Here is a 15,962-nt window from a genome sequence, read left to right as displayed (position 1 = left end):
CTGCTACAATGTCGACAGTGTCATGAGGCATTCCATCATGATTTCCTATATAAGCGTCATCTTGATCTCTTGTTGCATGAAGCCTAACATACCCAAATTCACCCCCATGATACAGTGATCTAGCTGGCTGCGGGTAGATTGGAAAATACTATAATATTAGGAGTCCTACATATGCAAATGAAAGTGACAAATAAAACAAACAACAACTACGCCTTCATCCCAAAACAATTGGGGTCAGCGATATGAACCAAAAAAGAAATTCATTTTGGGTCTTCCACATGAATCCTTTTCCTCCAATCATTTCTATCCAATGCCATGTCCTCGGTGAGGTTCAAAGCATTCATATCCTTTCCTATCATCTCCATCCAAGTCTTCCTAGGCCTACCCCGATCTCTTTTAACTAATATATTTTCCCATTTCTCCAACCTTCTAACTTGAGCATCATTAGGCCTTCGCCGAATATGTTCAAACCACCGTAAACGATTCTCTCGCATCTTATTTTCAATGGGTGCAACACCTACCTTCTTACGTATCTCCTCGTTCTGAATCTTATCTTTTATTGTATTTCCACACATCCATCTAAGCATCCGCATCTCAGCTACACTCATTTTTTGAATATGATGTCTCTTGGCAGCCCAACATTCCGTACCATATAGTAAAGCGGGTCTAATAGTCGTCCTATAAAACTTTTCCTTCAACCGCAATGGCATTCTACGATCGCACAACACTCCGGTTGCACTTTTCCATTTCATCCACCCAACCTTTATCCTATGATTTACATCTTCATCAATTTCTCCATACTTTTGAATGATGGATCCCAAATATTTGAAATAATCATTCACCGGTATTTCTTGCTCACCAAGCTTCACTACACTCCCATCACTACTTCGTTGCTTACTAAACCGACATTCCATATATTCAGTCTTACTCTTACTCAACTTAAAACCTCTAGCTTCCAATGTTTGTGTCCATAATTCTAACTTAGCATTAACCCCAGCTCTAGACTCATCGATCAAAACAATATCATCAGCAAACAACATACACCGCGGTACATTTTCTTGAATTGATCTCGTAAGCTCATCCATCACTATTGCAAATAGGAAAGGGCTTAAAGCAGATCCTTGATGTAACCCAACCGTTATCGGGAAATTGGTTGTCACCCCTCCACAAGTGCGGACATTGGTTACTACTCCTTCATACATATCTTTAATTATACTAATGTACTTGAGAGAAACACCTTTCTTCATCATTGTCCACCAGAGAACGTCCCTAGGTACTCTATCGTATGCCTTCTCTAAATCAATAAAAACCATATGCAAATCTTTGTTCCTCTCTCTATATCTGCGAAGGAAAAAAAAACAAAAAATAGAACTGTCCTTGTCATGAAGCTTGTCATTGCATAAGATTATTTTCTTATATACTATGTTATTTAATGACAGCCTATGTCACACGGATACTCCATTTTGACTCCCATTCTGTATTCTCTTGTTTATTAGCTACATTGAAAACTTCATACATATGGTTGTATCCTCGTATCTTCAGTCGCATCCATGTGACATAGATGACAGTGAGATTTGACTGATTCAACTGTTCTGAGGAATTTTGGTGTGGGACTAGGTTACTCTTTTCCGGCCTATAAGAGTGCTCTACATAGTATCAGGATGCTTGGGTTGGTAACAATGTTTAATTAAATTTTCAGTTGTTTATGTGCGGCAGTTATTTTCCCAGTTGTCCAAATTGTTTGCTTTTCAATATTGTCGTTTTCTCTGCTATCACTTGGTATGCTTTTGAATCTGACAAGGATGTCCACATTGCAGGTAAATAAAACTCAATTATGCATAAGGACTTGGAGCAGTCATGGGAGGTGCATGCAGAACAGATACAGACTAAGTTTTCAGTTCTGCATCAATTTAATGGCCACCTTGTTTTCTTAATTCTAAGATGAATATGATACTTATTTAGTTGAAGGATAACAGATGTTACAATTTAGAAACGATGAATCCTCTAAACAAGCCCAGATAACATTGTTCTTTAGAGCAATCTCAAAAATCACTTTTCTTGTTCTTTTTAAGCATGTTATCCAGACACAACAGAATTTCTTTGAAAAGGTTAATTCGTTCAAGGAAATTCCAATGTATTGATAAGCGTTTACCTGCTTCTGTTTTGTTCTTATGAAAGTGAATGACAAAAGAATTTTTGTTGATGATACTAGTTTTGATCATCAGTTACTGACATGGAGGGGTTTCACTCCACACTAGATTATCTCATTACAAGGGCCTCTTCATTAATACTAACCATGATTGGATTACATGGATCCTTTGGATCATGACCCATTCCCGAAATCCAATCAACCCAACTATTTACAAATTATGTGATCCACGATTGACCAACAAGGTACATATCAAAATAGCTATCAAAACTTGTTCATGAAACTCCACAATAGGTCAAGGCATAATGTCCACAAAATTAAAACATCCACTGCAAGTCCACCAGCTTATGTAAATCAAATACTTAGGTCTCTTTAAACAGAACTACCAAGAGAACATGATGGTTCCCACAATCAAATCATCATAGCTTAATCTTCCCTTGTGAACTCCTTGGTAGGAGAGCGAACAAAATCAGCTGGAAGGTTCTGGTTAGCCTTCTCACTTGGGCAGCAGTCTGGATCCAATGGATTCTCATCCATGTTAGATTCTTCTGACCTTGAGCTCCTCCGAGATCTGAGGTTGTAGGACAAAGTAAAACCAGTGTCAAGTATTTGATTAGTTGTTTCACAAATATCTGCGATGTTTTGAAAATATCATGATTTTATTACAATATATTAAAAAATGATAAAATCCTAATAAATTGCAACATCTTCAAAATATTGTTCTCTTATTGCAGTATGAACACTACTAAATTTTTTGTTTGTTCTTTATGCATATTTTTATTAGTTATTCAATTCTTACTGCCATATTTTCCCAAGTTTTTCCTTGAAAATGCTAATTTATTGCAAGATTTTCCCTTACTGAGACAATCCTGATGCCGAAATTTGTGACATTGGATCCCCACTGAATGGACTCAAACCTTCTGTGGGCTTCCATATACTCGACCATTACAAGTTACACTGGGAAAATGTTTTAAGCAGAGAAAAGAAAACAAGGACAAATGGCTGGCGCTATACGTGCATGTATGGACGTGAGGAAATTATAGGGAAAATGTTAATAGGAAAGAAAAAAGTAGACTTTCCAATTGTTCCATGTGAGAAAAAACTTTCATATGATTTTTTTTCTAAAAATCTAAGCTTTTCATGTCAAAGATTTCTCCATCTCTAGAGATGAAACCTTTTTCATATGACCAGCCTCTCTCTCTCTCTCTCTCTCTCTCTCTCTCTCTCTCTCTCTCTCTCTCTCTTCCAGTTTGATTTTCACGTCACATACACAAGAAAAATTTTCATATGAGAATTCATATGTAAAAATTTTCTTATGAGATTTTTCCTCACTTCTAAGCATGCCCTACAAGAGCACAACTCAGCCCGAGTCCTAAATCTTCAAAGTGTATATGAAGTATTTGCAAAGCTATCCTTGACCTACGAAGACTGATCAACACAGCATTCCATTTAGCTCATGGGCAGCATCAATGTATCAAGCTGTGAATTCATCTGTTTTTTTTTATCAAGCTATGAATTCATCAAATATACCAAGAACCGTAATTCAATTATGACTCACAAAAACACCCTTTCTGAACAAGCATTCATGGTCATCAAATGAAAAGACCACTTGTTATTACCATTAAACTAATGCCAAACGAGCCATCCAAGATTCAGGAAGGGCTAGCCTCAAATGTCTTGGTCCAAATCTGCGATGGTATCTAGCATCAGTCTGTCTTGGTCCAAATCCTAGAAAAGATGCCAAGTAAATAAAGTGTTTTTCATTTGGACCCAATAAGATTGACTCAACTGAATCTGGTTTGAGTAGATGTCTCCAAATAACAGAAAGGACCATCCAGGATTCCTCTCAAAGATGATGCCAGATCCATAACAATTTAAAATAGACAACAAAAGATCTAGCAATCAAAATTAGAATAAAACTGAAAGGTTAGACTTCAAGAGTACAATGGCCATTTGAAATCTGTAAAGTATGAAGGCCACGTTCAAAAGGAGCACAAACATGCAAAATCTTCACTACTATGGAAGCACAAGCACAGACAGGTCAGAAAAATTGTGGTGAATCAACGAGTGGATTATTACCGTTGCCGAAAGTTGGAGTGATAATTCCTGAGAAAAAATGGACCTGAACATCCAGTAAAGTATGTTATGCTTTCTGACGAAGGTGCACTAGTCTGCAAATGTTGAACATTATTAGCATGCGTTTACTCTGAATAAAGTCTGAGATACAAAAACCGATTAAAACACTAGGAACATAGTCTGTTGGCTTCAAGCCATGGATGTGTTTGGCTTGGGACTTCTATACATCCTAGCACTAATGATCCTCAAAGCTTCCAAAGTGGATGCCTCCATGCATCTAATGCGAAGCTCACATTTTTCAAAGAAATCCAAGTTTAAATGATTAATAAGAACAAGAATGAACAACCCTCTTAGGAAATAAGGTTCCAAAAATTGTGTGTGTGTGTGAGAGAGAGAGAGAGGGTGGTAACAGGGCTCCCAAGGAAAAGGCTTCTTTAAGTCTTTATTTCTTTGAAATCTGATGGAGCCTTTGAACTGTTTCATATGACGTGGAAATAGAGGATTCATGGGAAAGTAAGCGATGATTCTCACTGACAATTACCGAGCACACCCTGAAGAAATATGAGGACAAAAGAGCACGACAAACCTCAGAATCATTGAAGTTCTCTGTTTTAGAGAGATGAATATCATCCATACTTTGTTTTCCCTTTTTCCGAAGAGCAAGTGCACACTTGCAACTGAAAAATAAGAGCATAATGCCAAGGAAAAGAGTTGTGATCAATCCCAGAATTACTGCTGCTCCAAGAGCTGCCAATTTCCAAACAATGACGTTGAAAAAAGTCAGGTAATTGAGTTGCAAGAAAGAAAAAAGGTCCAATACTAAGATCGGAGTTAGGTTTAAAATTTCAAGTGCAAATGCAGCCAGAGCCGGGATAATTAATGAACCTAGGGACTGGTGAATCGATCCATCTTCTAGAGCAAATTCTTTTGCTTGGCTCATCTTATTTCATCAAACCCTTTTATAAACAGATGGGATTATGAAGACCAAAGGAAGATGTATAATTTGCTGATTTCATACTTACAACGGGCTAAGAGTGGCTTTAGTGGCCTCCTCCTGATGATATCAACATTGGCCCTTGTAAACAGTGGGGCTGCCTTCTTTGAAGCACAATCTTCTGGATAACATCCATGATTGCCCATGTCATTCAAAACTATAGTCAACAGAGCACCTATAGCCCTGCCCTGAATAAAAAAGTGAACCTCAATAATACAGTTGACTGCATTCTTGGATCTTGACCAATTGCAGCATATATCCTTGAAAAGAAATAATGAAAATGATTTTAGAACAAGGCAGGCGATCACCTGATACAACAACTGCTGCAAGGCATTATTACATTCCTCAATCTTTCCACGAAACCTAATTCCTTTTCCTTCAACAATGACATGGTCTTTGATAATGACAAAGGAATCAAGTGGCTGCCAATGATTGCTTCCCTTCAGTTTCAATTCAACTGTATCAATGACACTAACATGCAGTTTTGCAATCAGGGTTCCAGAACTAACTTCCATCGAAAGTGCAAGCATGAACTGATTTATATCTGAAACAAATATTTAGAAACAAAGTAAAGGCTGTTAGATTCCAATGAGGGTTAAGCATATGCAGGTCGGCTGGCAGCAGTGTCCAAAGGAAGGAAATGGTTATTTATTATACATTAGCCAGTTATTCATTTTCTCTTTCAAAATGAAAAAACTCCATAATATATGTCTTCAAGGTTATTGTAAGCCATCATGTAGGGTCTGCAAATGACTCAACTATGAGTTTGGACAGGTGGATTTATCAATATCACAGATCAAAGGTAGGATATGACGAGAATTTGGCTCTTGGCTCAAACCTAAAGGAACCAGTTGAGTTCATAAACTTTATGGCCAGGTTTCCAAGTCTACCTGTCACCTTTTACAAGCTATGGAACAAAGACCAAAAGCACGCAAGTCATATTTAACCAAACATACTCAGCTGGGTCAACAAAAAACTAGGCTCTCAGAAATGCATTTACAGACCTGGTGGAGCACTTTGACTTCAATCAAGCCTACAATGGACAAAAATGACCCTCAACTGTCATCCTTAAAAAAAACATATGAGAGTAGAAACTTAATCCATCTATTCAAAGTAGACAATCCTCATCGTGATACATTGAATAAAGTGTAGACAAATCGGCCACTAGAACTCTGCTTTATTCTTGACAAACCTGGAAAATAAATGCTATCTGGATCTCCAATCAAGAACTCAAACTTGTCCAAGTTCTTGTCAAAGATCTGAATGCCATTGCTGAATTCCTTACCCTCCAAGTTAACATATTTAGGAGCAGTGATATATGGAGGATCATTAACCGGTTCCACTAAAATTGGCACTTGAGCATGTTGTATGCCATTATTGTTTGATAAAGATATGGTGAGCATATCTGTTCCAAAAAAGTTCTTGTTTCTGCAGAACAAACAAAACATTAATATAAATGAATATAGGAATTACATGCTCACATTTAGTAATTACAATTTTCATGATTCATTTAAAATAGATTACAGCCTTTAAAACACATACTATATGCTTCATTTTATTGGAATAAAGCATCAAGCAATATGTGAATGAGACTAAATCTATAATATCTCTCAAATTTGTGTCTAACTTTAAATTTAATAAATAGTTTTATTAAATGAATATATTTTTGCTGTTTGGAGTGATATAATATATATATATATATATCATAATATTAGTGACTGACGTTAACTTTGGATCCAATATGGATCTTGGACCCTTTTGGGACGAGATCCATGATCCATTTGTATTAAGATAAATAGGTAATTAAAATAACAAATTATAACTATAATACTAAGATAAGATATATTATATATTTTTTTAATGTATTGTTAGGAAGGGATGTTCCTTAATGAAATAAAATTCTTTCTATTTCAGTAAGTAGGGGCGTCCCCTCCCTTAGAGGACTCCTATTTCCTGTTATAAAAAAGGCATGAGCATCCTCTCTTTCTGTATCGACTTTGAGAGAGAGAGAGAGAGAGAGAGAGAGAGAGAGTGGGAGGGCGACTGCAGCAACACTTTTTCTTCCACGTCTCCTTCCTCTCTTTTCTTCGCTGATCAGATCGTAAAGGTACGGGTTCTTCTCTTTTTCTAATAGACGAGAGGCTAGCATGGGTCGAATCACATGGGGTTAAGAAAACTCAAATCTGCATTTATGCACAGATTTATGGGTTTTCCTAAACAATGATTCCTTCCGCAGATTCAAAAATAGTTTTCTGATTTGCGTGTTAATGAACCTAAAAGATCTTATTTTCTTCTACTGAAATTCTGATTCTGTTTAAGCTAAATTTATTGGTTGATATATGAATTTGCATGTTCTTGGACTGGTTTCACGCTGGGTTATAATCAAAGATTCAAAATCTGTTTGTGTTGGGTTCGATTTATTTGGGCCATCCTTAATCTGCGCTTTTTTATTTTGATTTTTTATTTATTGATTTGAATCCACGGTGGGTATTGGGCTTTGAAAATTCTGAATCTAACGTTCCAATGAGACCAAATATATTATTTCTTTGTTTACGTTGAATCAGTTATCTCTGTACAGGTTTTTACTATTATGTTTTTACAATCGTATTTATGCATGATCAAATTTTAGTGAAAAAATTGGAATTTTGGTTGTTGAAAAAAAAATCGGTTTTCAGAGGTTCACGTTGGGATATAATTAGGGTTTATTTCTTATGGTATTGATCAAGATTTACTACTGTGTGAATCAGATTTTTTTTTTTTTGGGGGGGGGGGGGGGGGGGGGGGGGCTTATACATATGTATATATATTCATCCAGGGGCGTAGCTAGGATTCATTTGAGGGGGGGGGGCAAACAGGGATGTAGCAAAAAAAATATTTGTGTGATAATCGGGGGTTCGGGGGCAGCGCCCCCGAATATTTTTTTTTGAGATAAAATAAAAAATGGCTACAATTATTAATAAAAATCTATTTCATATGGACAAATCAAACTATTTGCTGCAGTCAGGGCTGGGCTAGGACTGGTCTGGGCTACAAAAATGAATAAAAAACTATTTCATATGGAATCAGGGCTGGGCTTGGACTGGGCTTTTAAAACAAAAAAAATAAAAATTAACTGTTTCGGGAGGCAGGACTGGTCCTGCCCCCCCCCCCCCTAGCTACGCCTTTGTATTCATCTGCATTTTCTTTACTTAAACTGAGGTTCTCGCACCTTAATCAGACTGTCTGCCTTGATATATATATATATATATGCTGTTATGTAACGTGCACAGGTTCTATATGCGTTACAGATTTTTTTGCTGTGTTACAGAAATTGTAATGACTTAATCTGATTCTTTGCCAGTTAGATTTTTTTATAGTTTGATCTGAATCTTTGTTGGTTCAATTTTAATAGCTTAAACTGATTCTCTTTTTAGAATGAATGGATGGTGCTTGTGAGATGTTAATAGCGTAAACTGTTTATTGAATTATGCTTGCACAATTTTTCTGAACCTGCATTAAGTTGTTTATGAAGAGTCAGAATCGGATCCTTTGGGTTGTTTGGCTTTTTGGACTAGACCCACGGGTCTGAACCGAACCCAGTTATACTTGGGACTGGGACTGAACTACCATTGGAAAAATCAAGATACTCGTTTCTCCTTGGTGGATTCAGGTTGGACCACCACAGGGAATCTAGTGATCCGACTTTTCATGATAGGATGCTCTGAGTCCTGGATTAGTCCTATTCCGCCGTGCATGTGGAGTGACCTTTCTCTAGTATGGTAAATAAGTGGATCAAATCTGAGTTTGTCCGTTGATTAAAAAAAGAAAAATACAACTGGTTTTTATGGTTATAAAGAAAAATCTGTTTGTCTCTACTTAGACACTCTAGACAGGTTTTATGATTTAATAACACCTGACCTGCGGGTTTATAGAAAATTTTTGAGTCTTAATCGACTTGTAAAATGTGGTTTTAGCAAATTAATTGGACCGGTTTAGATTAAAATGTACTTGTGTCTTTCTTAGTTATTAAATCGGGGGTTTTGGGAAAATCCAAGTTTTTGTGAATGGGTAAATCTGATTTTTTTACTAGGATTGACACCGATTTCTTACAATCTGTATGCACATGTTATAATACTCCAAATTTGATTTCAAAATCTAGGTTAATATGCCTTAAAAAAGTCTAGTTTTCGGAAGGTTATTAGAAATCATATTTGTTTTGACCATTTAGTTAAATCCATATTTAATCTAGTAGGCTATAACAATTGGGTTTTTAGTCATGACATTGAATGGGGTTTCAGCTGGCATGATAAATCTGATTTGTTTATTTCAATATGCATTCTTTCATTTGTCATAAATATGCATTAATGTTGTGTACCCTGAACACAAATTGGTATATCTATGTGTGATTGATACAACAACAACAACAACAACAACAACAACTACGCCTTCATCCCAAAACAATTGGGGTCAGCGATATGAACCAAAAAAGAAATTCATTTTGGGTCTTCCACATGAATCCTTTTCCTCCAATCATTTCTATCCAATGCCATGTCCTCGGTGAGGTTCAAAGCATTCATATCCTTTCCTATCATCTCCATCCAAGTCTTCCTAGGCCTACCCCGATCTCTTTTAACTAATATATTTTCCCATTTCTCCAACCTTCTAACTTGAGCATCATTAGGCCTTCGCCGAATATGTTCAAACCACCGTAAACGATTCTCTCGCATCTTATTTTCAATGGGTGCAACACCTACCTTCTTACGTATCTCCTCGTTCTGAATCTTATCTTTTATTGTATTTCCACACATCCATCTAAGCATCCGCATCTCAGCTACACTCATTTTTTGAATATGATGTCTCTTGGCAGCCCAACATTCCGTACCATATAGTAAAGCGGGTCTAATAGTCGTCCTATAAAACTTTTCCTTCAACCGCAATGGCATTCTACGATCGCACAACACTCCGGTTGCACTTTTCCATTTCATCCACCCAACCTTTATCCTATGATTTACATCTTCATCAATTTCTCCATACTTTTGAATGATGGATCCCAAATATTTGAAATAATCATTCACCGGTATTTCTTGCTCACCAAGCTTCACTACACTCCCATCACTACTTCGTTGCTTACTAAACCGACATTCCATATATTCAGTCTTACTCTTACTCAACTTAAAACCTCTAGCTTCCAATGTTTGTGTCCATAATTCTAACTTAGCATTAACCCCAGCTCTAGACTCATCGATCAAAACAATATCATCAGCAAACAACATACACCGCGGTACATTTTCTTGAATTGATCTCGTAAGCTCATCCATCACTATTGCAAATAGGAAAGGGCTTAAAGCAGATCCTTGATGTAACCCAACCGTTATCGGGAAATTGGTTGTCACCCCTCCACAAGTGCGGACATTGGTTACTACTCCTTCATACATATCTTTAATTATACTAATGTACTTGAGAGAAACACCTTTCTTCATCATTGTCCACCAGAGAACGTCCCTAGGTACTCTATCGTATGCCTTCTCTAAATCAATAAAAACCATATGCAAATCTTTGTTCCTCTCTCTATATCTTTCAATAAGTTGTCTAAGAAGATGTATAGCTTCCATAGTTGATCTTCCAGGCATAAAACCAAATTGATTCTCCGATATCATGACAACCTTCCTCAACCTAGACTCAATCACCCTCTCCCAAAGTTTCATAGTATGACTCATGAGTTTTATACCACGATAGTTTGTGCAATCTTGTATATCACCCTTATTCTTATATAAAGGCACCAAAGTACTCTTCCTCCACTCATTAGGCACCAAATAAAATTCTATGTGTGATTGATGTTCACCGAAATTTGCAATGCCATTTAAATTTTGCTAAATTGTGTAGTAGTTATGTACGAACCATTGGTGGATCTTTGGAGGCCAGGTGCATGTGTTTCTCTTAAAATAACAAGTTTTAAATGCATTGCAAAATTGTTTTATATTGCTTTCAAATTAATTACTCTTAAAATTGACAGGGCAAAGGCTCGAATTTGTTAATGCATGTTGATTTGAATAATTGTTTTTGTGTAAAGAACCCTTAATGAATTAAGAATGATAAAAGAGACCAAACAGTGTAATAATTATTCTTCCTTGGTTGCCCTCTATGGATTTTGGAAACCTGGGATGACGGTCATGGGAGACCGTGAGCTTTCGCGTCTTGGTATACCGAGTAATGCCGTCTAGGGTGAGGATGCTCTGACAGTGGTCGTTCAGGTTGAGGATGCTCTAACGGTGGTTGGCTAGGGTGAGAATGCTCGATGATGTCAATATGTCAGCCTAGGGTGATGATACCCTTGTCGTCCCGGCATTAGGTGAGGATGCCCGATGTTCTAGCCTAGGGTGAGAATGTCCGAATTCGGTCGAAGGACATGTGTGAGTCCCAGTTAATAAAATACAAATTGTATGTTTAAAATACAACCGAGGGTTGCCTTGGACCTCGAGAATTTGACCCGAGTTTTGTAATTGCGGGTTTTATAAAAGATGAAACTTAATTGTGTTTCATTGAGTAAAGACATGCATTCAAAAGCAATACTTGGTAATTAAACTTAAAAAGTCATCCATGTATATTGTGTTAGTTCATGCATCGCTAAATTAAACCCTAAATGTTTAATTTAGCATGAGATTGTTGGTTGTTTTTAATTGAAGTGCTTATATTGCAAGTCTGCTCTGAATATGTATTGTTGTTAGAACCTTCTTAAACTTGTGTTTGATTTGATTTATGCTAATTTTCTCACATTTGGATTTCGAGAAGGTCTTGTTCGAGAACTTTAGTTCTTACCTCGTTTTTAAAAAACCTTTTTCAGGTACTGAGGCTCAATGATAGCAGGACCAACTTGCTAAAGGGAGTGAGGGTTATGATATGATGGACCAGATTCTAATAGTTTTGGGGAGTTATTGTTTTGGGAAACTTGTTGAACCCTAAATGGGGACTCATCTATTAAATCCAATTCAATTTAAATTCATGGTTTGATTTATTCTATGTGTGGGGTGTATGTTGGGTTATTTATATTAAATCTATGATGTGCCCCGAGTCTTTAAGATATCTTTCCGCAATGTTTTAAAATTATTCATTAGTTTAAAAAATAATAATTCCACAAAAATTCGAGGAACAGTTTGGGGTCGTTACAAAATCTAAACAAAAGAATAACAAGATATGGGTATCTGAAGGATGGCCAGACAAGAATTGTATTATCTAATGGGCTGCATCCATAAATATACAAATGATGCAACCGAAGGCGATTGAAGTTATATGCCTCATTACCAGCAATGAACAAAATGTGAAAAGAAAAGCATAATAAAAGGGCTTAGGTGCCAAAATTTCTACAATAAACTTTAAGCAGAATGCTTACCTTCTCACATTAGAGTAAAAATGTGTTAAATACTATAATAATATATACATTATATGTATGTACATATTATATGTATATTATATAGCACTATTGTAAAAACCGTAAGTTTTGCCATTAATTTGTTTTTTTTTAAATGGTTGGAAACACGCAATTTGGACCTAAGATCCATATTTCGGATCTAGGACCCATAAATGGGTATTTATGCATAAATAATTGCGTTATACTAAAATAATATTAATATTTGTAATAAAACAAGAAATATAAGTATATATATATAGAGAGAGAGAGAGCAAACTCGAGGATCAACAGTTGGATCCATTTGGATCCAACTTGGGGATCCATATTGATGGGGGAAAGGCGTGGACCCAACTCGGGGTCGGTTATCAGGTCCCGGGTTCGGACCCGGGTCGCCCCTGTGTAACGAGCAAATAAGGGGGGGGGGGGGGGGGGGGGCAACCAGATATTGCTGAAAAGGGGAAAGAAAGAAGGGGGGGGGGGGGGGGTAGGGTGCTGAGAGAAAACCCTAACCCCTATCGTGTGAGGGAAAAGAGGGGGAAAGATGGGTCGCAGCCACCGACGAGAGGGTAACGTCTCCACCAGTTTCGGAGGGCGTCCTTCAAAATGGCAGGTTGGTATCTCCTTCCCCTTACCTCTCTGTTTTGCCCCAAACCTCTCTCTCTCCCTCTCGTTTTCGTGCACATTGTTGGAGCCTCCATCGCCGGCAACTTCCCAACCGCGGCAGGCATACACCCGTGTCAAGCGGTGTTCCTTCTTCCTCCTCCTCGTTGTTTCCCTTCAACCTGAGTTCGACAGTGGGGGGTTCGACCTCAGCCGATCTCTCTCTCTTAAAGGCTGTCTCCGATCACCAGAAATTTGCGAAACGAGGTACGGGTACCTCTTCTTGATTCGAATGAGGCATCGGGTGGAGATTGGATTTCCATGCAACCTTTAATGGAAATCCATGGAGAACAGTGGACCCACGATTTCCACTGTTACCCACTCGTACCTCCTGTATTTTTTTTTCGTAAAAAAAAAGGATATATAATGTAACTAATAAACAGTTTTTATGTGAACTCTTATGCTATCGTTTTTGACAATTGGGCCTGTGTATATGCTGTTGAGCCCAGCCGACAAGGTCGGCTGGACTGGGCATGGCTCTAAGAAAAAAAAAATCTATTTTCTTCTTTTGGGTTCGGCTGTTGGCTGGCTGGCAGCCAGCCGAGTGGCACTCGACTGACTGCTAGCTACTGGCCGAGCCGACAGGCCCAGCCAAGTGATTGGCTGGGTAGGGTGCTGGTTTAGGCAGGACCGAGGCAGGCCCAGCCGACCCAGTCGGCTGGGTGTTGGCCTGTGATCCAAGTAAAAAAAAAGGGATATCATACTGGCCCACAAACATTTTTTTTCGGTATATATATCCATGATGCCTGTACTTGGACTGTTATGTTTCCTATTTATACATTCACCTCTGATTTCGTTGAAGCATTAATAGTCATGGGAATGTGCATGCATCGTACCATCATACCCTGTTGTCAGATGTAAATATCCTCTGTAATTATGAAAATTTCATTGAAGTATAAGGATATCATGCTGTTATCCTTTATTGAAAATATATATATATATATATATATGATTGTATAATGCTCCCAAGGGTTCTGAATTTGGGTTTTATCACTTAATGACTGGGTTTTTCATCTGATATCAGACATACATAGGTACAGCCACAGTGGTTGCCCTGTGTATGTGCTGATAGGGCTAGCCGACAGGGTCGGCTGGACTGGTTTGACTAGCCGGCCAGTAGGTTGTCCGGTCCGGGGTTGACATACCCAACCAGCAACTCAAACATATGTTGGATTATATGTTTTGACAGAAGGAAATATGAATCTCATACATGCAGAATTTTATTTTAAGTACATTATTGTAGTTGTGCACTTAAACGTGTGGATGTTGTGTTGTCATGCATTGCCAGGTCATTGATGTTGTATATTTAATACGAGGATGCACACTTAATGGGAATATGTACTTGTATGTGCACACACACACTCAAGGCAGTATGCATTGGCATGGATATATGTAGGTTGATGCAAGATTTCACAGGGGAAAATGCATATGAATTAAGCACTTTCATGCTTATGAACAGTTTTGCTTTAAGGGCACATTTGGAACACGAGTCTTGTATGATAAAAGACACAATGTTTGGTTTTGGCATGCGATGCATCGATGGCCTAAATGAACCATCACCGGCCTGGAGAGCCGTGGGCTTGGTTGCTTTTTTCAAATATTTAATTTCATTACTTAAATCACACTTTTTGGTACTGCACACTACTGCACTGTTTTGGTTGTCCTCACGGGCGAAAATCTCGTGATGGTTCTCGCAGAGGTGGATGCGAGCTTTTGCCCTTGCTTTTGCATGCTGGATTGCAAACTTCAAATAATGGCTTTTAATAACAGACAATAACTAAAAACAGTGTAATATACCTTCTTGGATCACTCATATGGGGAATGGGGATCTTAGAGATCCGGTCTTGGGGAGACAGTGAGGATACAAAAACTTTGTGGCTTTACCTTTGTCCCCTGAACCCGATGTTGAGGTTCCTTCTCTTGGCTACGGTTTTAAGGAGAGTCCGCCACTTTACCTGGGGGTGGTGTGTTTTGACACAGCTGTTGTTTTGGTACCAAGAAAGTGGCACTTGTGGGCGTGGGGTGTCCATTGTGTCCCCGACATTAGATATGGAGGTCTAATGTTCCGAAGGTGATTCGGTTGAGGGCTAAGTTGGAACCCAGTAATAAAATACAAATTGTATGTTAAGCTACCCTGGGAACCTACTTGACCTCGGAGATTGTACCCGTTTGGTGTATCCGCAGGCCACAGTAATTAAAAAGAGAAACTTAAAGTGTGTGCATTTAATAGGGCATGCATATGTAAACAAAAAGATTTAAATGAAAGATAACAAAAGGATTCATGCATTGCACAAAAGTCAAGCATTTTCCTGTTATGCATTAGATCATGCATACTTTAATGGTTCCCTCAATCAATACATGATGGTGAGTGTGGAATGTTTAATTCTTGTTGCATGCTGAAGTTTTAGTATTTACTACTGCTTTACTGTCTTCGTATGCTTAGGATTTATGATTGTTGCATGAATAAATTTCTAAATGTTATAAACTGTCTTGTATGTATTTCCCTCAATTGTTGCTTGATATCTTATCTTACCTCTTTATCTCACTCGTTTCATTAAGAAGTAGCCGTGCTCAGGATTTCGATTCTGACACCCTACTTTATTGGTTTTTCGCAGGAACAGGGGATCAGTGAAGTCGATAGCTACTGGAAGGGCGCTAAAGTCACACTGAGTTTTTGACAGCTTCATGGGTGGACAGAG

At 37.9% G+C, this 15,962-nt stretch overlaps 1 protein-coding gene across 2 annotated transcripts in view; it reads right to left on the bottom strand.

The window, feature by feature from the left end:
- Positions 1-2,342: 2,342 nt before the first annotated feature.
- Positions 2,343-15,962, bottom strand: part of GEX2 (gamete expressed 2) — a 48,390-nt gene continuing 34,770 nt past the window's right edge. Inside the window, exons 12-18 of one of the 2 annotated variants that reach the window (XR_016429787.1) lie at positions 6,505-6,647; positions 5,528-5,763; positions 5,248-5,407; positions 4,812-4,972; positions 4,229-4,320; positions 3,769-3,877; positions 2,606-2,720 (exon numbers count right to left, since the gene is read on the bottom strand). Coding sequence is in view for 1 of the 2 variants with exons in the window: in XM_089994897.1 (XP_089851023.1) it covers positions 2,576-2,720; positions 4,229-4,320; positions 4,812-4,972; positions 5,248-5,407; positions 5,528-5,763; positions 6,505-6,647 (937 nt within the window). In the remaining variant the exon portion in view is untranslated. Of the gene's footprint in view, positions 2,721-3,768; positions 3,878-4,228; positions 4,321-4,811; positions 4,973-5,247; positions 5,408-5,527; positions 5,764-6,504; positions 6,648-15,962 lie in introns of both variants that reach the window. The other variant, XM_089994897.1, reaches the window with a different exon arrangement.

Source organism: Nuphar pumila, chromosome 2 (genome assembly GCF_984573655.1).
Source record: "Nuphar pumila chromosome 2, dmNupPumi1.hap1.1, whole genome shotgun sequence".
NCBI classification, from domain to species: Eukaryota; Viridiplantae; Streptophyta; class Magnoliopsida; order Nymphaeales; family Nymphaeaceae; genus Nuphar; species Nuphar pumila.
The sequence above is the reverse complement of the archived record's forward strand: the minus strand, read 5'-3'. Positions and strand labels throughout refer to the sequence as shown.